At 46.9% G+C, this 25523-nt stretch overlaps 2 protein-coding genes across 2 annotated transcripts in view; one reads left to right on the top strand and one right to left on the bottom strand.

Moving 5' to 3' along the window:
* LOC142471189 (uncharacterized) overlaps positions 1 to 25004 on the top strand; it is a 60693-nt gene extending 35689 nt beyond the window's left edge. Inside the window, exon 7 of the mRNA XM_075577977.1 lies at positions 24537 to 25004. Coding sequence (XP_075434092.1) covers positions 24537 to 24855 — 319 coding nt within the window. The 3' untranslated portion in view covers positions 24856 to 25004. The remainder of the gene's footprint in view (positions 1 to 24536) is intronic.
* LOC142470875 (vitelline membrane outer layer protein 1-like) lies at positions 5693 to 11400 on the bottom strand. Its single transcript, XM_075577675.1, has 3 exons — positions 11190 to 11400; positions 7746 to 7855; positions 5693 to 6167 (listed from the first exon to the last, which is right to left on the bottom strand). The coding sequence occupies exons 1-3, from the start codon at positions 11352 to 11354 to the stop codon at positions 5873 to 5875; spliced, it is 570 nt and encodes a 189-aa protein (XP_075433790.1). The 5' UTR covers positions 11355 to 11400; the 3' UTR covers positions 5693 to 5872.
* Positions 25005 to 25523: the final 519 nt, after the last annotated feature.

Below are 25523 nucleotides of genomic sequence, written 5' to 3'. Positions count from 1 at the left end.
TCTCCATTTTCTGGAACTTTCTAGACATCCTACTCTCTCTACTGCATCCTGAATAGTCTTTTCCTCATACTTTTTTTCCCTAAATCTGTCTTGTAAAAAAAGGGATTGTTCATGGAAAACATTGGTATTGGAACAATTTCTTCTAACCCTACGTAGTTGACCATATGGCACATTTTGTAACCATTTAGGGTGATGACAGCTTGAAGGTGTGATATAGTTGTTAATATCAACATCCTTAAAGAAAGTCTGCGTACTGATTGCTCCATCTTCTATGAGTTCAGTCAGGTCCAGGAAATTAACCCTTTCCCGACTGTACTCACAGTTAAATTTAAGATTAAGCAAATTATCATTTAGATAATGTATAAATCTTACTAGACTTTCCTCATCCCCTTTCCAGATAAAAAATATATCGTCAATATATCTTCGCCACAGGCACAAGTCCACACCCAGCTCTGCAATGGACCAGATATGGTCTTCCTCCCATGAGCCCATGAGAAGATTTGCATAGCTGGGTGCAAACTTTGTGCCCATGGCGGTGCCACATTTCTGGAGGTAGTAGACTCCTTCGAACAAAAAATAATTATGTTCTAGGATAAACCTTATCCTATCTAGAATAAAGTTTGCCTGTTCATGAGGCATATCATAATCTTTTGACAGAGCTCTATCTATAGCATCATGCCCATCTTTATGGCTGATGCATGTATATAAGGAAGTTATATCACATGTTGCAAGAAACCACCCTTCTTCCCATTTTTGACTATCCAAAACACGTAGGATGTCAGTCGAGTCTTTCAAGTATGATGGGAGTTGTTTCACATATTTTTGCAGGTAGGTATCTATATATGCAGATAAGTTAGACGTCATGAAATCAATACCCGCTATTATGGGTCTTCCTGGGGGGTTAACTAATTTCTTGTGGAGTTTAGGGAGGTAATAAAAGATGGGTCTAATTGGATGTTCTCTATACAAAAAATTGTACTCACTCTCATTTATTACTCCATCCAGTTTCCCTTTGTCTAACAGTTTTTTTAATTTACAAAGAAAGTCTGAAGTGGAATCTTTTTTCAAAGGTGTATAAGTATGTTTATCACCTAGAATCTGATATGCCTCAGTGATGTAATCTTCCCTGTTGATAATCGCCACTCCTCCCCCTTATCAGCCTGTTTTATAACTACACTGCTATCTTTTTGAAGGGTTTTAAGGGCTTCTCTTTCGCTTTTACTTAGGTTACTGTCAAATTTGTGTCAATTCTATGCTTACTTTTGTTTTGGCATATATGATTTAGTCCTCCAATTATCCCTTTCGGGACTTATCCTAGGCATTTTCGGGGTATATTTTCTAGGTTTTTTCTTTTCTTTAGATGTGTCTTTTTTGGGGGGAGGTTTCTTAGGGGATTTTTTATTTTTATTTTGAATACCTTTTTCAACAATGGGTTCAATTTTATCATTTTTATCAAGTTTTCTAGGGGCCCCATCTTTATAGTCATCCTCATCTCTTAAGATTTTTTTTTACTTTCTTTGTAATTGTCTCTTTCCATATTTTATCCAATTTATTTTGCAATTTGGTGTCTTTCTCTTTGAAGAGTACAGTCTGGTCTAAATTACCAATCTTATCTTCAATTTCCTTCACCTCTATGCCAATCTGTGACACATGGTTTTTTTGTTGGTCTATAACTAAACCAATTAGGTCATTTGAAAATTTTTCCAAAAGACCATACCATTTCTCAAGAAAGATTTCATCTTCCAGATCAATGGATGGATCCTTTTTAATTCTAAGACATCTTGGGACTCTCCCATTGAAGACATATTTTTCTAAAAATGTGTAGTCCCAAAACTTTTTAATATCTTTGATTAGCAACCTCTCCAATTTTTCAAATTCAGATTCTAAAATATTAGCCTCCCCTATAATGGGGACATAATCCAGATCTAATTTGAGAATATTCTTGAAGTCCACAGATTTTGTGTGTCTTCTAGAGAAAATATTGGAGGGGTTGCTATCTATCTCTATATCTTCCATAGTGAAAAAATAGTGCAGCCTATCTAAAAGAAACCAACAGATACAGAAAACACACTAGATGGCGCTCACTATCTAATCAGCTAAACATAGTGCAAGTGAATAATGAAATAAAAACAAACACAATGTGAAAGAAAAATGCAAATAGAATCAAATGCAAACAAGGTAGAAAAAAACACTCAAACCCTTAGACGGACTGTTTCAAGGTCCACACGAACAGAGATAATAGAAGAACCAGGGGAGCGTTGATACCTTAAAAAGAAATAAAATACATAGTGCAACACTGTGGCAATATGTCAATAGGAGCTCCCAAAAGAGCACTTCTGCTGTGAATGGTTAACAGACTAGAGTGCCACAGATGGAGGCTATATGAAGGAGGTGTAATCTCAAGGAAGAGAGACACACACGGAACTCAAGTAAAATCACACAATTTATCCAAACACAATAAAAGTGGAGGTTTACAAGATCCCAATGGGATAACAGCATAGGACGTTGGTGATCGCAATATCACATAACAGCGTCTCTACTGCATCAAACCGCCACGGTGCATCGAAGCCTGGTGTCGACACGTCACTTCCGGTCGCGGTAGCCGATACGTCATTTCCGGTGTCGCCGCCGGTTGGAAAATGATTTCACGGGAATCCAGGCAATCTCTCCCTCTCAATCGTAGGGTCACACTCTACGCGTTTCGCCATTCTAAATGATGGCTTCGTCAGGAGTAGCAGTAGAGCCAAGATTTTTTCCTAACTATATGTTAATATACTGCACCAATATTTTTGTATCTTCTATTTTTGGGGTGTTCCTGATATCATCGCTCCCTTCCAACACCTGTATCTACATTATCTCAAGGGGAATCTGTACATATTCCCCGTAGGAAGGTTGAGAATCTGTTTTTTGTTGCACCTTATAATTTCACTGTATATGTGTATTTATCACTTTAATCACCAGCACTGTTGTTTGGCGCCGTTCTAAATCACTTGGGTCCATTACTGGATATGTGTAGTGACATTCCACGCTGTTTGTTTTTTCCCCCATCCCCTAACTGTAACACCCAGAATAAGATATCACTAGATGGTAATATCCATCACACCTGACATTTACTGTGAACGAACATGTCGCTGACAAAGATGGAAGCTTAGAGTTGATTCCACGCTGATACATTAGGCCGAGTCCATAGAAGGACAGGCCGCGCTTAGCCGTGCGGATGCTCAGCGCTGAGCCCCTGCATCCTCAATGAGGATGCCTTGAGAGGGGGCTCACGCGAGCGTCCGCAGGCATGCGGAGGCTTTGGAATTTTCAGCCGAGCGCCAAGCTGTTTTTCAGCACGCTGTCGGCTGAAAACATCCAATCAGCCTGAAGCAGCGTCAACGTCACGGCGTCGTGACGTCAGCGCCGTGACATTGACGTCAGTGCGTCGCGGGCGATTGGCCCAGCGACGTCACTGCCCCGCCTCCAACCATCTCCCCCCCGGCTCCCTTTGCACACACTAGCTCGCCTGCAAGTCCGTGGAATCGCGCTGACTTAAGCAGGTGAGCCTCAGCATTAGCGCGCCTCCGCTCTCCTGAAGCCTCTATGGCCCCGGCCTTAGAGACATTATGCTATTTTCATTTCAACATGTTTGTTGTTGTATATGAATCTTTCACATGACTTCTTAGTGATTCCATAGATGGCTGGTAATGACAGATACTGATTGTTTATAGATCGATTTGAACATTACTTATCAGGAGATCTTGGTATTCATAGTGTCAAGGAAGCGAACTAGATTTTCCTCACCACCTCTCCGCACAAAAAAACACGTCATCAATGAAACAACGATAGAGGACTAGGCTCGCGCCGAGCTCATCCCCGGACCAGATGTTATTACTCTCCCAAACTGCCATAAACAGATTGGCATAGCTCGGCGCGAACCTATAACCCATCGCCGTCCACACTTCTGTAAATAAAAATGTCCCCCATCCCAAAAACAGTTATGGCTAAGTATGAATTTGATGCTGTCAATTATGAAATCTGTTTGTAATTCTGGTAAATTTACATCTCCCTGCAATAACTGCTTAACTGCCGCATCTTTTGTCTTTAGTTGGTAGCTCGTGAATGTGGCTTCTTCACCAACACTTTAGATTTACATTCCACGCTGTTTTTTTCCCCCATCTCCTAGGTGTAACACCCAGAATAAGATATCACTAAATGATATCCATCACCCCTGACATTTATTGTGAACGAACATGTCGCTGGCAAAGATGGAAGCTTAGAGTTGATTCCACACTGTTAATGACAGATACTGATTGTTTATAGATCGATTTGAACATTACATTTCAGGAGATCTTAGTCTATTCTGCACCTTCCATAAGTATTCTAATATACACATACTATCTGTATGTTCTTTTTGCTCCCCATTTCCTCTACTCATATATTGATCATCTGAGAGAAGACCCCCTGACCCACTCTGTTCCTATCTAACTGACTCTCATACAGTGTGGTCATTATCATCACCACGCAGATCTACCCTATTGGAATATATCTATTCATTTTTTAAGGATTATCGAGGGGAATGTTTGGAGTACCCCTAACATAGGGGGTCATTAAATTAATAATCTACTATTTGAATGAATTGGTGTCCTATCTGTTTATTTTTCACTTGTATAGAACACCATCTCCGTTATGCCATCTGCATGTGAGTTAGACTCCTGACAGGAGTAGATGTTATTTTAATGAGTTTGTTTTGACTTAAAGTGACGGTGTTTAAAAATGTGTAGTGTCACTAATGGAGAAATAAACGGCTGAAGGTTGAGGGCTGGGTGCCCCTTATGTGTGTATACACCTGTTTGTCCCCCTTCTTATACAAAACAAGCCCTAGAAGACTGTCAGGAAACCCACATCTACCTCTACTCTGCTGACCGCTCCACTTCTCTGCAGTCTCATATCACTAGCTGTCTCTCTGTTATCTCTGCGTGGGTGTCTAATCACTATCTTAATCTTAACATGTCAAAAACTGACCTTATCATCTCCCCTCCTTCTTACTCTACACCGACACCGGATTCCTCGCATGGAACAGATGACTCCACCATGACCCCGATACCCCAAGCTAGATGCCTTCAGTAGGTGTCATATGTGCCCCTCCCCTCTCATTCCCCCGCACATTCAGCACCCCTCCAGATCATGTTGTTACCCCTCTGCGATATTGCTAAAATACGTCCCGTCCTCATGGGACAATCCATCAAATTCTTTCTCACGCGCTGATTATATCCCGAATACTGCAACATGCTGCTAGCTGGTCTACGGGGTAACTGGTATGTGGTGATGACTTTCTTTCATATGTGGTTATATAGGGTAATAGGAGGAATTATAGGGAGGGGGTATATGGGGTAATAGGAGGATTTATAGGAAGCATTATATGGGGTAATAGGAGGAATTATAGGAAACGTTATATGGGCAATAGGAGGAGTTATAGAGAGCGGTTATAGGGGCAATAGGAGGAGTTATAGGGAGGGGTTATATGGGGTAATGGGAGGAGCTATAGGGAATGGTTATATGGGCAATAGAAGTTATGGGGAGAGGTTATATGTAGCAATAGGAGGAGTTATGGGAAGAAACTATATGGAGCAAATATGAGTTAAATGGATCCAAATAGTCACAATGAATACTTTCATTTTATTTTGCATTAAAATTCAATTTTATTTCACAATTTCAAATTGAACAGTACGAACGTCCTACTAATTTGGGCCCTAAAAGATCTGCATCTCCAACCAATGCCACCAGCTATTTTTAGAGACGTCGCTGGCTTAACCCTTCCCCCCCTACCCCCTAAGACCTTCACAATTGAATGTAGACCCTTCATGGGGAAGTTGAGAAGAAAGAAGACTCAGTTTTTACAGCAGGTGAACCTGACATCATTGAGGGCCGTGTCATCTCCGTCTCCTTGGTTTGACTCCACCCTGGTGCTGATGCCACAGATCCCTATTTCGCAGAAAGGGCTCCAGGGTCCGTATGTCCCCCACGATTGTCCAGATCCCTCTAGTATCGTTTCGTCTGAGCACTTAAATATGATGTTGTTGGCGGCAGTGTCGTCACCGTCCCCCTGAGGTGGCTCTACTCTCAAGCGGAAGGCGATGAGGTTGCCGTTAGGACACCGCACAGGGGAGGCCCATGAACCCCACCTGAGAGAGAAGAAGGAGGATGTGGTTAGTGGTGAACAGGAAACTTCCTAGGTGCTTTTGCAGAGGAGACCTGACCTGTAGGACGAGGCACAGAATTTTAGTGGAGATATGACCAATTATCTATATAGTGGTATTACAAGAGACAGGGGGTGCCCAATGCTGCATCCAATTGACAAAACATATAAAGTAAAATACTTCAATAATAATAATTGGTTATTTAGTTAACCCTTTGGCCAAAGGCATCATAAGCCTGCATACCAACGTCAAGGTATAACCAAGGTTATACCTTGACGTTGGTATGCAGGCTTATGATGCCTTTGGCCAAAGGGTTAACTAAATTGCTGGGTAATACCACTATATAGATAATTGGTCATATCTCCAAGAGACAGGGGCACCCCCTTGCCACGCTCAGTAGCTCTCTGGTTGACATAAATATATATTCACTTTGTGGTGGGTGGGGGAGTTTGAGCTTGCTGGGTATCTGTGTTAACCTATGTCTCTTTGGAGGCTGTGGCACCTCCCCCCAGAGCTCACTCCTCCTCCTTCACCCTTTTAACTTGGAAGGTCATTTCACTTGCTGCAGGAACAAGACCCATTATGGTTTTTTCCCCTCTCACAGAGGTAAAAAGAAGGGTTCACAGTGTAGTGTAGGACCTGCATTATTTTGGTTATACCTTGACGTTGGTATGCAGGCTTATGACGCCTTTGGCCAAAGGGTTAACTAAATAACCAATTATTATTATTGAAGTATTTTACTTTATATGTTTTGTCAATTGGATGCAGCATTGGGCACCCCCTGTCTCTTGTTATATACAATTGCCACGCTCAGTAGCTCTCTGGTTGACATAAATATATATTCACTTTGTGGTGGGTGTGGGAGTTTGAGCTTGCTGGGTATCTGTGTTAACCTATAGTGGTATTACTCCTGTCCTACGTCCTTCAGGGGAGTAAAGGGGATCTATAATAGGGTGAGAGTAAAGGGGATCTCTAATAGGGTGAGAGTAAAGGGGATCTCTAATAGGGTGAGAGTAAAGGGGATCTCTAATAGGGTGAGAGTAAAGGGGATCTCTAATAGGGTGAGATTAAAGGGGATCTCTAATTGGGTGAGAGTAAAGGGGAACTCTAATTGGGTGAGAGTAAAGGGGATCTCTAATAGGGTGAGAGTAAAGGGGATCTCTAATTGGGTGAGAGTAAAGGGGATTTTTAATCTGTAAAGTGGTATCACCTGCTCCCTTAATCTCTTGTGATACCCATCTCTATATATTCAAATACCTTGCTATCCTCCAAGCTGCCTTAATTTCCCTCCCTATACACCCCAACATTTTGCTTCCCTCGGAACTCCCTATACACCCCTCCTTTATACACCCCAAAATCCTGTCATCGTAATATATGCTTGGCAAACTCTGCACATGTGAAGAAGAGACCTGTGAGGTTTGGCGAGCTCTGCACATGTGAAGAAGAGACCTGCGAGGTTTGGCGAGCTCTGTACATGTGAAGAAGAGACCTGGGAGGTTAGGAAAGCTCTGTACATGTGAAGAAGAGACCTGTGTGGCTGTGCATGTCCTGTGAATGACTTACGCTCCTTCAGTAGACTGGATTGGAAATTCCCCATTGTTGTTGTTGCTAACACAGTGCAGCCGGATTCCGTTCAGAGCCGTATCATCCCCCTTCCCCTGATTCCCTTCCACCTGTATCAGGAAGATCAGTTACAATGTATCCATCTCATACAGTATATAACTACTCATAAACCCTCAACCCATTAAACACGTCCCTGTCATTCGGTCACTTTGCCCCTTTGTGGGACTGACCCTTTAACCCATTAAACACGTCCCTGTCATTAGGTCACTTTGCTCCTAGGTGGGACTGACCCTTTAACCCATTAAACATGTCCCTGTCATTAGGTCACTTTGCCCCTTTGTGGGACTGACCCTTTAACCCATTAAACACGTCCCTGTCATTAGGTTTCTTTGCCCCAATGTGGGACTGACCCTCTAACCCATTAAACACGTCCCTGTCATTAGGTCACTTTGCCCCTATGTAGGACTGACCCTTTAACCCATTTAACACATCTCTGTCATTAGGTCACTTTGCCCCTATGTAGGACTGACCCTTTAACCCATTAAACACGTCCCTGTCATTAGGTCACTTTGGCCCTACGTTGGACGGACCCTTTAACCCATTAAACACATCCCTGTCATTAGGTCACTTTGCTCCTAGGTGGGACTGACCCTTTAACCCATTAAACATGTCCCTGTCATTAGGTCACTTTGCTCCTAGGTGGGACTGACCCTTTAACCCATTAAACACGTCCCTGTCATTAGGTCACTTTGCCCATACGTGGGACTGACCCTTTAACCCATTAAACACGGCCCTGTCATTAGGTCACTTTGGCCCTATGTGGGACTGACCCTTTAACCCATTAAACACGTCCCTGTCATTAGGTCACTTTGCTCCTAGGTGGGACTGACCCTTTAACCACAGAGATTCTAATAGGGGGCAACGGCGTAACTAAAATTTGAAAGAGCCCTAAACAAAAATCATAAAATAAATTGATTTTCAAATATCGGTGCCCTTGTGAACTGCCCCCCCTCTCCCTCTCATACTCCCCCTCTCATTCCCACACTCCACCTCTCCCTCTCACACTCCCCTCTCATCCCCACACTCCCCCTCTCCCTCTCACACTCCCCTCTCATCCCCACACTCCACCTCTTCCTCTCACACCCCCCTCTCATCCCCACTCTCCACCTCTCCCTCTCACACTCCCCTCTCATCCCCACACTCCCTCTCTCCATCTCACATTGCCCTCTCATCCCCACACTCCAACTCTCCCTCTCACACTCCCCTCTCATCCCTACACTCCACCTCTCCCTCTCACACTCCCCTCTCATCCCCACGATCCCCCTCTCATCCCCACACTCCCCCTCTCCCTCTCACACTCCCCTCTCATCCCCACACTCCACCTCTCCCTCTCACACTCCCCTCTCATCCCCACACTCCACCTCTCCCTCTCACACTCCCCTCTCATCCCCACACTCCACCTCTCCCTCTCACACTCCCCTCTCATCCCCACACTCCACCTCTCCCTCTCACACTCTCCTCTCATCCCCACACTCCACCTCTCCCTCTCACACTCCCCTCTCATCCCCACACTCCACCTCTCCCTCTCACACTCCCCCTCTCCCTCTCATACTCCCCTCTCATCCCCACACTCCACCTCTCATCCCCACACTCCACCTCTCCCTCTCATACTCCCCTCTCATCCCCACACTCCACCTCTCCCTCTCACACTCCCCTCTTATCCCCACACTCCACCTCTCCCTCTCACACTCCCCTCTCATCCCCACACTCCACCTCTCCCTCTCATACTCCCCTCTCATCCCCACACTCCACCTCTCCCTCTCACACTCCCCTCTCATCCCCACACTCCACCTCTCCCTCTCTCACTTTCTCCCTCTCATCCTCACACTCCCCTTCTCATCCCCACCCTCCCCCTCTCATCCCCACACTCCCCCTCTCATCTCCATTCTCCCCCTCTCATCCCCACCCTCCCTCTCTCATCCCCAGCCTCCCCCTCTCATCCCCACACTCCCCCTCTCATCCCCACACTCCACCTCTCCCTCTCACACTCCCCCTCTCATCCTTACACTCCACCTCTCCCTCTCACACTCACCCTCTCACTTTCTCCCTCTCATCTTCACACTCCCCATCTCATCCCCACACTCCCCCTCTCCCTCACACTCCCCCTCTCATCCCTACACTCCACCTCTCCATCTCACACTTACCCTCTCACTTTCTCCCTCTCATCCTCAAACTCCCCTTCTCATCCCCACACTCCACCTCTCCCTCTCACACTCACCCTCTCACTTTCTCCCTCTCATCCTCACACTCCCCCTCTCATCCCTACACTCCACCTCTCCCTCTCACACTCACTCTCTCACTTTCTCCCTCTCATCCTCACACTCCCCTCTCATCCCCACACTCCACCTCTCCCTCTCACACTCACCCTCTTTCTTTCTCCCTCTCATCCTCACACTCACCTTCTCATCCCCACACTCCCCTCTCATCCCCACACTCCCCTCTCATCCCCACCCTCCCACTCTCATCTCCACACCCCCCTCTCATCCCCACGCTCCCCCTCTCATCCCCACTCCCACTCTGCTCCTCACGCTCCCCCTCTCATCCCCACACTCCCCTCTCATCCCCGAACTCCCCTCTCATCCCCACATTCCCCTTCTCATCCCCACCCTCCCCCTCTCATCCCCACCCTCCCCCTCTCATCCCCACCCTCTCCCTCTCATCCCCACCCTCCCCCTTTCATCCCCACCCTCCCCCTCTCATCCCCACGCTCCCCCTCTGCTCCCCACACTCCCCCTCTGCTCCCCACCCTCCCCCACTCATCCCCACCCTCCCCCTCTCATCCCGACGCTCTCCTTCTCATCCCCACACTCCCCCTCTCATCCCCACACTCCCCCTCTCATCCCCACACTCCCCCTCTCATCCCCACACTCCCCCTCTGCTCCCCACCCTCCCCCTCTCATCCCCACACTCCCCTCTCATCCCCATGCTCCCCTCTCATCCCCACACTGCCCTCTCATCCCCATGCTCCCCTCTCATCCCCACACTCCCCTCTCATCCCCACCCTCCCCCTCTCATCCCCACACTCCCCTCTCATCCCCATGCTCCCCCTCTCATCCCCGCACTCCCCTCTCATCCCCACGCTCCCCCTGTCATCCCCACACTCCCCCTCTCATCCCTACGCTCCCCCTCTCATCCCCACACTCTAGTATTATTACTAGGGGAAAACAATACAAAGAGTAAAAAATGTTCAGCACAGTTAAAAAAGGAGATTTGTGCACTAAGAAGCTGGCCTCTGAAGTAGTCTTTGTTAGCCAAATATTTTACTGCGCCTGCAAAATTAGATTGTAAGTTCTGCGGGGCAGGTAATTACTGTGCCAGCAAAATCCCATATACAGCACAATATACATTGCCATGCAAGAAATAATATTATTATATATATCTCACCTTGAGAGAGAATGCTTTGGCACGGGAACCATCAGGACAAGTTTGAAGAGCCCCCCAGTCACCCCAAGGACCTCCGTTGCTGACATAGAGGACAGGGGGAGTCTGCCCGTATCCTACTGAGAAGAGAGAGAGAAGGAGGAGGGATGAGACCGCCTGGAACATCATGGTGGGTTCTTGAGAAACTCAACTGGAGATGTCAAGAGATGTCAACTGCGTTGTCTATTTATAGACCAACCCATCCCAGAATGAGCCAACCCAATGCCGGATCTTCTTGAGTTAACCCCTCCCACCCAACCCCCTTCTAGATTTAGCAAGAACTCGTTTAACCAGTTGAAATTGGAGTATCTTTACATCACTCCTCGGGTTATTACAACATCTGGGGACTGATTAGAGATAAGATTTTAGGATGGGGAAATAGAGCGTTTAGATGACAATGATCAACAGGATCTTCAAAGAGAGATTTCCAAATAAGGGCTATCAGTTAAAATAACTGCATTAAAATCATACTCCTAGCTGCAGATGGACGGACGGGTCTGAATCTGTCTGGGATAGGGGCTGTGACAGAGATTGTAAGAAACCCCAACCCTTTCTTACAGCGCGTCTGAGATCAGATGCATTGTAAGGAATCCCAACCCTCTCTAATAGCGCGTCTGAGATCAGATGCATTGTAAGGAATCCCAACCCTCTCTAATAGCGCGTCTGAGATCAGATGCATTGTAAGGAATCCCAACCCTCTCTAATAGCGCGTCTGAGATCAGATGCATTGTAAGGAACCCCAACCCTCTCTAATAGCGCGTCTGAGATCAGATGCATTGTAAGGAACCCCGACCCTCTCTAATAGCGCGTCTGAGATCAGATGCATTGTAAGGAACCCCAACCCTCTCTAATAGCGCATCCGAGATCAGATGTATTGTAAAGAACCCCAACCCCCTCTAATAGCACATCTGGGATCAGATGTGTTGCTAGAAACCCCAACCCTCTCTAATAGCGCGTCTGAGAACAGATGCATTGTAAGGAACCCCAACCCTCTCTAATAGCACGTCCGAGATCAGATGCATTGTAAGGAACCCCAACCCCCTCTTATAGCGCGTCTGAGATCAGATGCATTGTAAGGAACCCCAACCCTCTCTAATAGCACGTCTGAGATCAGATGCATTGTAAGGAACCCCAACCCTCTCTAATAGCGCGTCTGAGATCAGATGCATTGTAAGGAATCCCAACCCTCTCTAATAGCGCGTCCGAGATCAGATGCATTGTAAAGAACCCCAACCCCCTCTAATAGCGCGTCTGAGATCAGATGTGTTGCTAGAAACCCCAACCCTCTCTAATAGCACGTCTGAGAACAGATGCATTGTAAGGAACCCCAACCTCTCTAATAGTGCGTCTGAGAACAGATGCATTGTAAGGAACCCCAACCTCTCTAATAGTGCGTCTGAGAACAGATGCATTGTAAGGAACCCTCTCTAATAGCATGTCTGAAATTAGATACATTGTAAGGATTCTAAACCCACTCTAATAGCGCGTCTGATATCAGATGCATTGTAAGGAACCCCAATCTTCTCTAATAGCGCGTCTGAGATCAGATGCATTGTAAGGAATCCCAACACTCTCTAATAGCGCGTCTGAGAACAGATGCATTTTAAGGAACCCCAACCCTCTCTAATAGCGCATATTAGATCAGATGCATTGTAAGGAACCCCATCCCTCTCTAATAGCGCATCTGAGATCAGATGCATTGTAAGGAACCCCAACCATCTCTAATAGCACATCTGGGATCAGATGCAATGTAAGGAACCCCAACGCTCTCTAATAGGACATCTTAGATCAGATGCATTGTAAGGAACACCAACCCTCTATATTAGCGCGTCTGAGATCAGATGCATTGTAAGGAACCCCAACCCTCTCTAATAGCGCGTCTGAGATCAGATGCATTGTAAGGAACCCCAACCCTCTCTAAGGCGTGTCTAAAATCAGATGCATTGTAATAAACCCCAACCCTCTCTAGTAGCGTGTCTGAGATCAGATGCATTGTAAGGAACCCCAACCCTCTCTAATAGCGCGTCTGAGATCAGATGCATTGTAAGGAACCCCATCCCTCTCTACTAGCGCATCTGAGATCAGATGCATTGTAAGGAACCCCAACCATCTCTAATAGCACATCTGGGATCAGATGAAATGTAAGGAACCCCAAAGCTCTCTAATAGGACATCTTAGATCAGATGCATTGTAAGGAACCCCAACCCTCTATATTAGCGCGTCTGAGATCAGATGCATTGTAAGGAACCCCAACCCCCTCTAATAGCTCATCTGAGATCAGATGCAGTGTAAGGAACCACAACCCTCTCTAATAGCGCGTCTGAGATCAGATGCATTGTAAGGAACCCCAACCCTCTCTAAAAAGCGCGTCTGAGATCAGATGCATTGTAAGGAACCCCAACCCCCTCTATTAGCGCGTCTGAGATCCGATGCATTGTAAGGAACTCCAACCCTCTCTAATAGGGCGTCTGAGATCAGATGCATTGTAAGGGACCCCATTCCTCTCTAATAGCGCATCTGAGATCAGATGCATTGTAAGGAACCCCAACCATCTCTAATAGCACATCTGGGATCAGATGCAATGTAAGGAACCCCAACGCTCTCTAATAGGACATCTTAGATAAGATGCATTGTAAGGAACCCCAACCCTCTATATTAGCGCGTCTGAGATCAGATGCATTGTAAGGAACCCCAACCCTCTCTAATAGCGTGTCTGAAATCAGATGCATTGTAAGGAACCCCAACCCTCTCTAATAGCGCGTCTGAGATCTGATGCATTGTAAGGAACCCCAACCCTCTCTAATAGCGCGTCTGAGATCAAATGCATTGTAAGGGACCCCAACCCTCTCTAATAGCGCGTCTGAGATCAGATGCATTGTAAAGAACCCCAATCCTCTCTAATAGCGCGTCTGAGATCACATACATTGTAAGGAACCCCAACCCCCTCTAAAAGCGCGTCTGAGATCAGATGCATTGTAAATTCTTCTGAATTTGGTACAATTTTCCAATGACCTGAAAATTGCAGGGACCCTTTAGGGACACCCGTTGAAACTAAGGGTGCTAGAAACCCCGGTTGAAAAACACTGGTCTAATAGTTGATTTGGTGGTAGACGGGGCGTAGTAAATATATAGGATGATCCTTGCGAGAACAAGGAAAGATCTCCTTCTGTCAGCTCTACAATCCAAACAGGATGAAATGATCGCGTAATATAAAATGTAACGTTTAATATAAAACCTACATGAGAACAGTGTCACAAACAGGCAAAGACGCTTAGACAACACAAAATATAATACAAATGTTGAATCATACAGCGCACAGCTGTGAGAAATAGTTAAATTCTCCCTGTGTCTCTCCTTTGAGTAGTGGGGGTGTGTGAGTAGTGGTGGGGTGTGAGTAGTGGGTGTGTGTGAGTAGTGGGGGGTGTGAGCAGTGGTGTGAGTAGTGTTGGGGTGTGAGTAGATTAACTTGGGGTCATCCCTAGCAAGGCTGAGCACAGGACTAAGGTATCTCAGAGGTCGTTGCCTCCTAAAGAATATGTGGACACAATTACTGGCTTATTATCACACCCCCACTGTCTCTCTGTGTCTGAGACAGACTGGCCGGGTTGGAAGTGTATACAGAGGTATATAATCACAGCCATACTGATAAGGTATCATTATCCCACTGTCTCTCTGTGTCTGAGACAGACTGGCCGGGATGGGAGTGTATACAGAGGTAAATAATCACAGCCATACTGATAAGGTATCATTATCCCACTGTTACAGAGGGAGGACACACAGATGTAAGTATAGATGATACAGCTCGGAGGCAGGGTCCATTCTATGTAAAATCAGTATGCTGGCTGCGGCCTTCTCTCTGCGTGGGGAATACTCACAGCGCGGGGATAAAGTCAGCGCATTGTCGGCTGACTTAGCATTGATTTACCGCGCACTAAAACATGGGGCAAAATGGTATTCACTAAGGCACGTTCTATAGTGCCGGGCGCGTGCAACGCCGTGCGCACGCGCGGATTTTCAATTGGCTGACGTCAGTTATCCTTTCTATACAAGTGCCGCGCGCGCGCACGGCAGGGAGAGGGGAGCCGACAGGCAGCGGCGAAGATGAGGAAATTCATCTTTTCACGCCACTGCCTGCGTGTGTGTGTGTGTGTGTGTGTGTGTGTGTGTGTGTGTCGTGCGTGCGTGCGTGCGTGCGTGTGTGTGTGTGACCTTTGGTCCTTCAGTGTGCAGGTTCAGTGTGCAGTGTGCAGGTTCCCTCAGGAACCTGTGAGGGAACCTGCACACTGAAGGACTGGCAAAACCATTGCTGACATCAGACCCAGTTTGGCTTCCCGCCCCTTACCTGTGACGCGAAAGCGGAAGTGACGCGACGGCAGTGACGGATGCGGAAGTCCACGGCGAGGTGCGAGTGAAGCACTGGGAAGCAGCTCCAAATTATACCATCCTTCTATCGGCAGTTCTCTCCACCATCCGTTTAATATATGGAAAATGTGAGTTTCCTTAAACATTTGTGATGAATACATTATTTGTAGTTCAAACAGTATGCACTATTGTGGTTTTCCTTTATTTACATACCCTGAGGGATATCCGGATTTCTGAGTATTAAAGGGCTCCAGTCAGAGAGAGAAGGATCTCTGACATGCAGTAACTTACAGCGATTTTTGTGAGTTCGATTCCTATTGTTGTATACAGAATATTAGCAGTGATTTACCATCTGCACTATATATATATTTTCTTCTTTTTTATATGTAGCCCTTTTTCTGGACACCTACCTAAGGACTACTGGTCACTGTCTAACACCTGTGGCTCCAGGAGATCTGAGCTTCCGCTAGCTGGGAGCCTGGGGCAATACACACTCATAACATAGCGCAGCGCCTCCACTTACCCAGGATCCCCAGTACGAAATATTTACCCTGGGCAAGAACCATACCATACATCGTGGGACAACCAAACTTTACTGCATCTGTTGGTGGCACCTCCTTGACAACACAACATGCATGAATATATATATATGCGAGTATATCATAACATGGATAGCACTTCCTAACACATTATAACCGCTATTATGCTAAAGTGGCTCGGCCACACCTCAAGGGGAATACTGTCCTGTACAGCCGTGGCTCGGCCACGCTCTCATAGAGTATGTCCTTGTGACACTTGGAGAGAATGTTATCTATCCGCTAGCCACTTGCTAGTGTCTGTTCAAGTTAATACTAAGGCGGGATCAGCGCCTGATGACCGGTGTCGGTGCACTTGCAGAATACAAAATACCTCCCGGTCACGGCGGTGACCACGCCTCTTCTCAAAGGGTCCGTCGCATCTGTTCCAGACCTTCCGCTGTCGCCGGCTCCGCCGTCTGCGCCCAGACGGCAGTATCAGTCCACAACTCCGTGCGCTTGAATCTGTCTAAGGTGACAATAACTATTCACTACGGGCGGCCCTAAAGTACCGCAACCTACGGTGACGCGGGGGATACTCCTAGGGACCTGGGGATAGTCTCTGGCCTACGCCGGCGGGTCACGGACCCCCTGCTCTCGCACTCCCTGTTCCGGCAAAACTCCAACTCCTTCTGCTAGCGTGGTCCTTTTCCCCCACGCTTCCTGTTCTCCTCCCCTACCAACCCAGCCTGTTCATTGGCTCTTCGCACCAGCTGACTCCTCCAAGGTTCGCGGGGGGGGGGTTAAAGTTCAGTCCTTTCTCATTGGTTCGCTGTTCGCGCGCTTCCTGGGCGCATGCGCGACCTTTCCTCTATACCAGTGACCTCGCAACATTGCGCAACAATATGGCGGCGCCCTGTACCAACCCGCCGTACAGTGTACACACACACAGTGTATTAACACATCCTTACATATATATCACGTTTTTCCCCTGCGCTCCTACTCAACTCCAAGCAAAGAAAATTCCATATCCTGGGACATGGAACTGTCCCATCAGAGGAAGTTGAGCTGCTATTCTACACATTATATTTGTAATTCACTTTTTTTGGTGTAAGGTATACCTGTGTACTATTTGTGTTTCACTTATTACACTAATTTATTTATTATCACTTGGGAAGCGCCCAGTCCACCCACTCCCCCCCCCCCCCTTTTTTTTGTAGTGTCTGCTCTAGGGAGGGACACCTGTTGATATAAAGCTTATGGTTGCAACAAGTAAAGTTAATTGGCTAAGGTGTATTGCTGTGTGTGTGTGTTAATGTACATAAGTTCCTGCGAAGACCCACTTCCCCTCGGGCGGAAGCTGTCGCAGGTGGAGGCACTGCACCAAGTTATAAGTATTGTGCCGGGCCAAAGGACACACACACACACACACACACGCAGGCAGTGGCGTGAAAAGATGAATTTCCTCATCTTCGCCGCTGCCTGTATAGAAAGGATAACTGACGTCAGACAACAGAAAATCCGCGCGCGCACACACACACACAGACACACACACACTACTCACACACAACTCCACTACTCACACACACTACTCACACACAACCCCACTACTCACCCCCACCCCACTACTCACCCCCACCCCACTACTCACCCCCACCCCACTACTCACACACAACTCCACTACTCACACACACTACTCACACACAACCCCACTACTCACCCCCACCCCACTACTCACCCCCACCCCACTACTCACACACACCCCACTACTCACACACACACACACTACTCACACACACACAATACTCACACACACCCCCACTACTCACCCCCCACTACTCTCACACACCCACTACTCACCCCCCCCCACTACTCACACACACCACTACTCACACCCCCCACTACTCATACACATACCCACTACTCACACACACCCACTACTCACACCCTCCCCACTACTCACACCCCCCATTGCACTCACACCCCCCCTACTCACACACACACCACTACTCACACACAACCCCACTTCTCAAACCCCCCCACTACAAACACACGCACCACTACTCACACACACACACCACTCACACCCCCCACTACTCACACCCACCCACTACTCACACACGCACCACTACTCACACCCCCCCACTACTCACACCCGCCAACTACTCACACAACCCCCCACTACTCACACCCCCCCAATACTCGCACACACACACACCACTACTCACACCCCCCCAATACTCACACCCCCACTACCCACACACCCCACTACTCACACACACCCACTACTCACCCCCCCTCCATTACCCAGGAGAGACACAGGGAGAATGTAACTATTTCTCACAGCTGTGCGCTATACGATTCAACATTTGTATTATATTTTGTGTTGTATAAGTGTCTTTGCCGGTTTGTGACACTGTTCTCATGTAGGTTTTATATTAAACGTTACGTTTTATATTACGGGATCATTTCATCCTGTTTGGATTGGAGCGCTGACAGAAGGAAATCATTCCTCGTTATCGCAAGGATCTGTCCTATATATTTACAACGCCCCGTCTACCACAAAACCAACTATAAGACCAGCGTTTTTCAACTGGGGTTTGTTTCTAGCACCCTTGATTTCAACGGGTTTCCCTAAAGGGTCCCTGTAATTTTCAGGTCATTGGAAAATTGTACCAAATTCAGAAGAATTTACAATGCATGTGATCTCAGAGGCGCTATTAGAGAGGGTTGGGGTTCCTTACAATGCATCTGATCACAGATGCGCTATTAGAGAGGGTTGGGGTTCCTTACAATGCATCTGATCTCAGACGCGCTATTAGAGAGGGTTGGGGTTTCTTACAATGCATCTGATCTCAGCTGCGCTATTAGAGAGGGTTGGGGTTCCTTACACTGCATCTGATCTCAGACGCGCTATTAGAGAGGGTTTGGGTTCCTTGCAATGCATCTGATCTCAGACGCGCTATTAGAGAGGGTTGGGGTTCCTTGCAATGCATCTGATCTCAGACGCGCTATTAGAGAGGTTTGGGGTTCCTTACAATGCATCTGATCACAGATGCACAATTAGAGATGGTCGGGTTTCCTTACAATGCATCTAGATCTCAGACGCGCTTTTAGAGAGGGTTGGGGTTCCTTACAATGCATCTGATCTCAGACGCGCTATTTGAGAGGGCTGGGTTTCCTTACAATGCATCTAGATCTCAGACGCGCTTTTAGAGAGGGTTGGGGTTCCTTACAATGTATCTGATCTCAGATGCGCTATTAGAGAGGGTTGGAGTTCCTTACAATGTATCTGATCTCAGACGCGTTATTAGAGAGGGTTGGGGTTCCTTACAATGTATCTGATCTCAGATGCGCTATTAGAGAGGGTTGCAGTTCCTTACAATGTATCTGATCTCAGATGCGCTATTAGAGAGGGTTGGGGTTCCTTACAATGCATCTGATCTTAGACGCGCTATTAGAGAGGGTTGGGGTTCCTTACAATGCATCTAGATCTCAGACGCGCTATTAGAGAGGGTTGGAGTTCCTTACAATGTATCTGATCTCAGACGCGCTATTAGAGAGGGTTGGAGTTCCTTACAATGTATCTGATCTCAGACGCGCTATTAGAGAGGGTTGGGGTTCCTTACAATGCTTCTGATCTCAGACGCGCTAATATAGAGGGTTGGGGTTCCTTACAATGTATCTGATCTCAGATGCGCTATTAGAGAGGGTTGGAGTTCCTTACAATGTATCTGATCTCAGATGCGCTATTAGAGAGGGTTGCAGTTCCTTACAATGTATCTGATCTCAGACGCGCTATTAGAGAGGGTTGGGGTTCCTTACAATGCATCTGATCTCAGACGCGCTATTAGAGAGGGTTGGGGTTCCTTACAATGCATCTGATCTTAGACGCGCTATTAGAGAGGGTTGGGGTTCCTTACAATGCATCTGATCTCAGACGCGCTATTAGAGAGGGTTGGAGTTCCTTACAATGTATCTGATCTCAGACGCGCTATTAGAGAGGGTTGGAGTTCCTTACAATGTATCTGATCTCAGACGCGTTATTAGAGAGGGTTGGGGTTCCTTACAATGTATCTGATCTCAGATGCGCTATTAGAGAGGGTTGGAGTTCCTTACAATGTATCTGATCTCAGACGCGCTATTAGAGAGGGTTGCAGTTCCTTACAATGTATCTGATCTCAGACGCGCTATTAGAGAGGGTTGGGGTTCCTTACAATGCATCTGATCTTAGACGCGCTATTAGAGAGGGTTGGGGTTCCTTACAATGCATCTGATCTCAGACGCGCTATTAGAGAGGGTTGGAGTTCCTTACAATGTATCTGATCTCAGACGCGCTATTAGAGAGGGTTGGGGTTCCTTACAATGCATCTAGATCTCAGACGCGCTTTTAGAGAGGGTTGGGGTTCCTTACAATGTATCTGATCTCAGACGCGCTATTAGAGAGGGTTGGAGTTCCTTACAATGCATCTGATCTCAGACGCGTTATTAGAGAGGGTTGGGGTTCCTTACAATGTATCTGATCTCAGATGCGCTATTAGAGAGGGTTGGAGTTCCTTACAATGTATCTGATCTCAGACGCGCTATTAGAGAGGGTTGCAGTTCCTTACAATGTATCTGATCTCAGACGCGCTATTAGAGAGGGTTGGGGTTCCTTACAATGCATCTGATCTTAGACGCGCTATTAGAGAGGGTTGGGGTTCCTTACAATGCATCTGATCTCAGACGCGCTATTAGAGAGGGTTGGAGTTCCTTACAATGTATCTGATCTCAGACGCGCTATTAGAGAGGGTTGGAGTTCCTTACAATGTATCTGATCTCAGACGCGCTATTAGAGAGGGTTGGAGTTCCTTACAATGTATCTGATCTCAGACGCGCTATTAGAGAGGGTTGGGGTTCCTTACAATGCTTCTGATCTCAGACGCGCTATTAGAGAGGGTTGGGGTTCCTTACAATGCATCTAGATCTCAGACGCGCTGTTAGAGAGGGTTGGGGTTCCTTACAATGCATCTGATCTCAGACGGCTATTAGAGAAGGTTGGGGTTCCTTACAATGCATCTGATCTCAGACGCGCTATTACAGAGGGTTGGAGTTCCTTACAATGCATCTGATCTCAGAAACGCTATTAGAGAGGGTTGGGGTTTCTTACAATCTCTCTCACAGCCCCCTTTCCCAGCATGCAGGTGGTTCCCAATCCACAGACAAATTCAGACCAGCCGTCCATCTCTAGCTGGGAGAATTTTTTTAATGAAGTTATTCTAACTGATAACCCTTATTTGAAATCTCTCTTTGAAGATCCTGTTGCTCATTGTCTTCTAGATGCTCCATAAACTAATCGTAAAATCTTATCTCTAATCAGTCCCCAGATGTTGTAATAACCAGAGGGGGTGATGGAAAGATACTCCAGTTTCATCTGGTTAGAAGGGTAGTTTGTAAATCTAGAAGGGGGGTTGTGTGGGAGGGGTTAACTCAAGAAGATCCGGCATTGGGTTGGCTCATTCTGGGAAGGGTTGGTCTATAAATAGACAATGCAGTTGACATCTCTTGACATCTCCAGTTGAGTTCCTCAAGAACCCACCATGATGTTCCAGGCGGTCTCATCCCTCCTCCTCCTCTCTCTCTTCTCAGTAGGTTACGGGCAGGATCCCAGTTTCATCACTGCTTCCAACGGAGACCCTTGGGGAGACTGGGGGGATCTTCAAACTTGTCCTGATGGTTACTATGCCCGAGCATTCTCTCTCAAGGTGAGATATATATATAAAATTATTTCTTGCATGGCAATGTATATTGTGCTGTATATGGGATTCTGCAGGCACAGTAATTACCTGCCCCGCAGAACTTACAATCTAATATTTGGTTTACTCAAAGACAACTTCAGAGGCCAGCTTCTTTCTGCAAAAATCAAATTTTTTAACTGTGCTGAATATGTTTTACTCTTTGTATGGGTTTTCCCTATTAATAATACTCCAGTCTTCCTATTACACGTCCCCTTTCCTTTCCCATAATATAAAATACCCGTTTCCCCCCTTAGAATTCTCTTTTTATTCTCCCAGAATCGTCTATTTAGAAAATGTTCCTTTTTTTTTTTTTTAGAAATCCCCCTTACATTTATGTATGAGAAGTATCCATTACCCCCCCTATAAGAAATCCCCTTTATATTTATCTATGAGAAGTATACGATGCTCCCCCTATAAGAAATCCCCTTTATATTTATCTATGAGAAGTATACGATGCTTCCCCTATAAGAAATCCCCTTAATATTTATCTATGAGAAGTATACCATGCTCCCTCCCACCCTATTAGAAAACCCCTTTAATTTCCCATATTAGACACTGTGTTTTCATGATACTGTAAAGCAGATGGTATATATGGGAAATATTACAATCCTCGTTACTTCCCCTATTATAAATCCACTTTGAACCTCCCTATTACATCCCTCCCCCTTCCCTATGAGAAATCTCCTTACGTTCCCCTGATATAAAGCCCCTTTATTCTCCCCCTTTGTTTGCCCCTATCAGTGCCGTAACTACTGTGTCGCTAAACCACGATGATATGTTTGGGGTCGGGGCGCGAGAGTGCAGGGGGGGTCCAAAAAAGCAGGGGGGGGGGAGATCACAGGGGGGCACGAGAGTGCAGTGGGATTCCCGAAAGTATAGTGGGGCCCCCAGCATTCCTCGGCCAGAAGTCTCTGCTCCCTGCTGGATGCGGGGCAATTACTGCACACAGGCAACCCCCTGCCTGTCTCCCCTCCCCCTCCCTCCCCCTCCCCCTGCCTGTCTCCCCTCCCCCCTCCCGGTCTCCCCTGCCCCCTCCCTCCCCCTGCCTGTCTCCCCTCCCCCCTCCCTCCTCGTCTGTCTCCCCTCCCTCCCTCCCTCCTCCCTCCCCCTGTCTATCTCCCCTCCCTGCCTCCCCCTGCCTGTCTCCCCTCCCTCCCCCTGCCTGTTTACCCCCCTGCCTGACTACCCTCTCTCCCCCTGCCTGTTTCCCCCCCTGCCTGTCTCCCCTCGCCCCCTGCCTGTCTCCCCACTCTGCAGGAGCTGGACCTGAGCAGGGTTAAAGGGTCAGTCCCACGTAGGGGCAAAGTGACTTAATGACAGGGACGTGTTTAATGGGTTAAAGGGTCAGTCCCACAAAGGGGCAAAGTGACCTAATGACAGGGACGTGTTTAATGGGTTAAAGGGTCAGTCCCACGTAGGGGCAAAGTGACCTAATGACAGGGACGTGTTTAATGGGTTAAAGGGTCAGTCCCACGTAGGGGCAAAGTGACTTAATGACAGGGACGTGTTTAATGGGTTAAAGGGTCAGTCCCACAAAGGGGCAAAGTGACCTAATGACAGGGACGTGTTTAATGGGTTAAAGGGTCAGTCCCACGTAGGGGCAAAGTGACCTAATGACAGGGACGTGTTTAATGGGTTAAAGGGTCAGTCCCACAAAGGGGCAAAGTGACCTAATGACCGGGACGGGTTGAGGGGTTATGAGTAGTTATATATGAGATGGACACATTGTAACTGATCTTCCTGATACAGGTGGAAGGGAATCAGGGGAGCGGTGATGATACGGCTGCTCTGTGTTAGCAGCAACAATGAGGAATATTCAATCCAGTCTACTGAAGGACCGTGAGTCATTCACAGGACATGCACAGCCTCAGAGGTCTCTTCTTCACATGTACAGAGCTTTCCTAACCTCACAGGTCTCTTCTTCACATGTACAGAGCTTTCCTAACCTCACAGGTCTCTTCTTCACATGTACAGAGCTTTCCTAACCTCACAGGTCTCTTCTTCACATGTACAGAGCTTTCCTAACCTCACAGGTCTCTTCTTCACATGTACAGAGCTTTCCTAACCTCACAGGTCTCTTCTTCACATGTACAGAGCTTTTCAAACCTCACATGTCTCTTTTTCACATGTGCAGAGTTTTCCGAACCTCACAGGTCTCTTCTGCACATGCACAGAGCGTGCAAAACCTCACAGGTCTCTTCTTCACATGTACAGAGCTATCCCAACCTCAAACCTCACAGGTCTCTTCACATGTGCAGAGCTTTCCAAACATATATTAGGGTGACAGGATGTTGGGGAGTATAGTGAGGGGTGTATAAGGCAGAGAGGAGGGCAGCAAAATATTGGGGTGTATAGGGAGGGAAATTAAGGCAGCTGGGAGGATAGCGGGTTGTTCGGGTATATAGAGAGGGGTATCACAAGAGATTAAGGGAGGGGGTGATACTACTTTACAGATTAAAAATCCCTTTACTCTCACCCTATGAGAAATCCCCTTTACTCCCCAGAAGGATGTAGGACAGGAGAAATGCCACTATATAGATAATTGGTTAGACCTCACATAAAGTCCTGTGCCCGTCCTACAGGTCAGGCCACCTCTGCAAGAGCACCTAGGAAGTTTCCTCTTCACCACTAACAACGTCCTCCTCCTTCTCTCTCAGGTGGGGTTCATGGACCTCCCCTGTGTGGTGTCCCAACGGCAACCTCATCGCCTTCTCCTTGAGAGTAGAGACACCTCTGTGGTTCGGTGACGACACTGCCGCCAACAACATCATGTTTAAGTGCTCAGACAACTCGATACTAGAGGGATCTGGACAATCGTGGGGGACATACGAAGGCTGGAGCGAGTCCTGCCAAATAGGAATCTGTGGCATCCAGACCAAGGTGGAGCCAACCCAAGGAGACGGAGATGACACGGCCCTCAATGATGTCAAGTTCACCTGCTGTGTTGAAGACTATTACCTAGTTGGTCTACATTAAATCGGGAAGGTCTTGGGAGGGAGAGTTTAAGCCTGTGAGGTCTCTAAAAATAGCTGGTGGAGATGGTTGGTGATGCAGATCTTTTAGGTCCCAAATTGTGAAATAAAATTGATATTTAATGTAAAATAAAATGGAAGTATTCATTGTGACTATTTGTATCCATTTAACTCATATTTTCTTCATATAACCACACCCCTATAACTCCTCCTATTACCCCATATAACTGTTCCCTATAACTCCTCCTATTACCCCATATAACCGCTCCCTATAACTCCTACTATTACCCCATATACCCGCTCCCTATAACTCCTCCTATTACCACATATAACCGCTCCCTATAACTCCTCCTATTACTCTATAACCCTTCCCTATAACTCCTCCTATTACCCCATATAACCGCTGCCTATAACTCCTCCTATTACCCCATATAACCGCTCCCTATAACTCCTCCTATTACCCCATATAACCCCTCCCTATAACTCCTCATATTACCCCAATATAACCCCCCTATAACTCCTCCTATTACCCCAAATAACCACTCCCTATAACTCTTATTACCCTATATAACCCCTCCCTATAACTCCTCCTATTACCCCATATAACCTCTCCCTATAACTCCTCCTATTACTCCATATAACCCTCTCCCTATAATTCCTCCTATTACCACA

The sequence above is a fragment of the Ascaphus truei genome, chromosome 20 (genome assembly GCF_040206685.1).
Source record: "Ascaphus truei isolate aAscTru1 chromosome 20, aAscTru1.hap1, whole genome shotgun sequence".
Lineage (NCBI taxonomy): Eukaryota > Metazoa > Chordata > Amphibia > Anura > Ascaphidae > Ascaphus > Ascaphus truei.
Note: the sequence above shows the minus strand (reverse complement) of the source record. Positions and strands in the feature narration are given on the sequence as shown.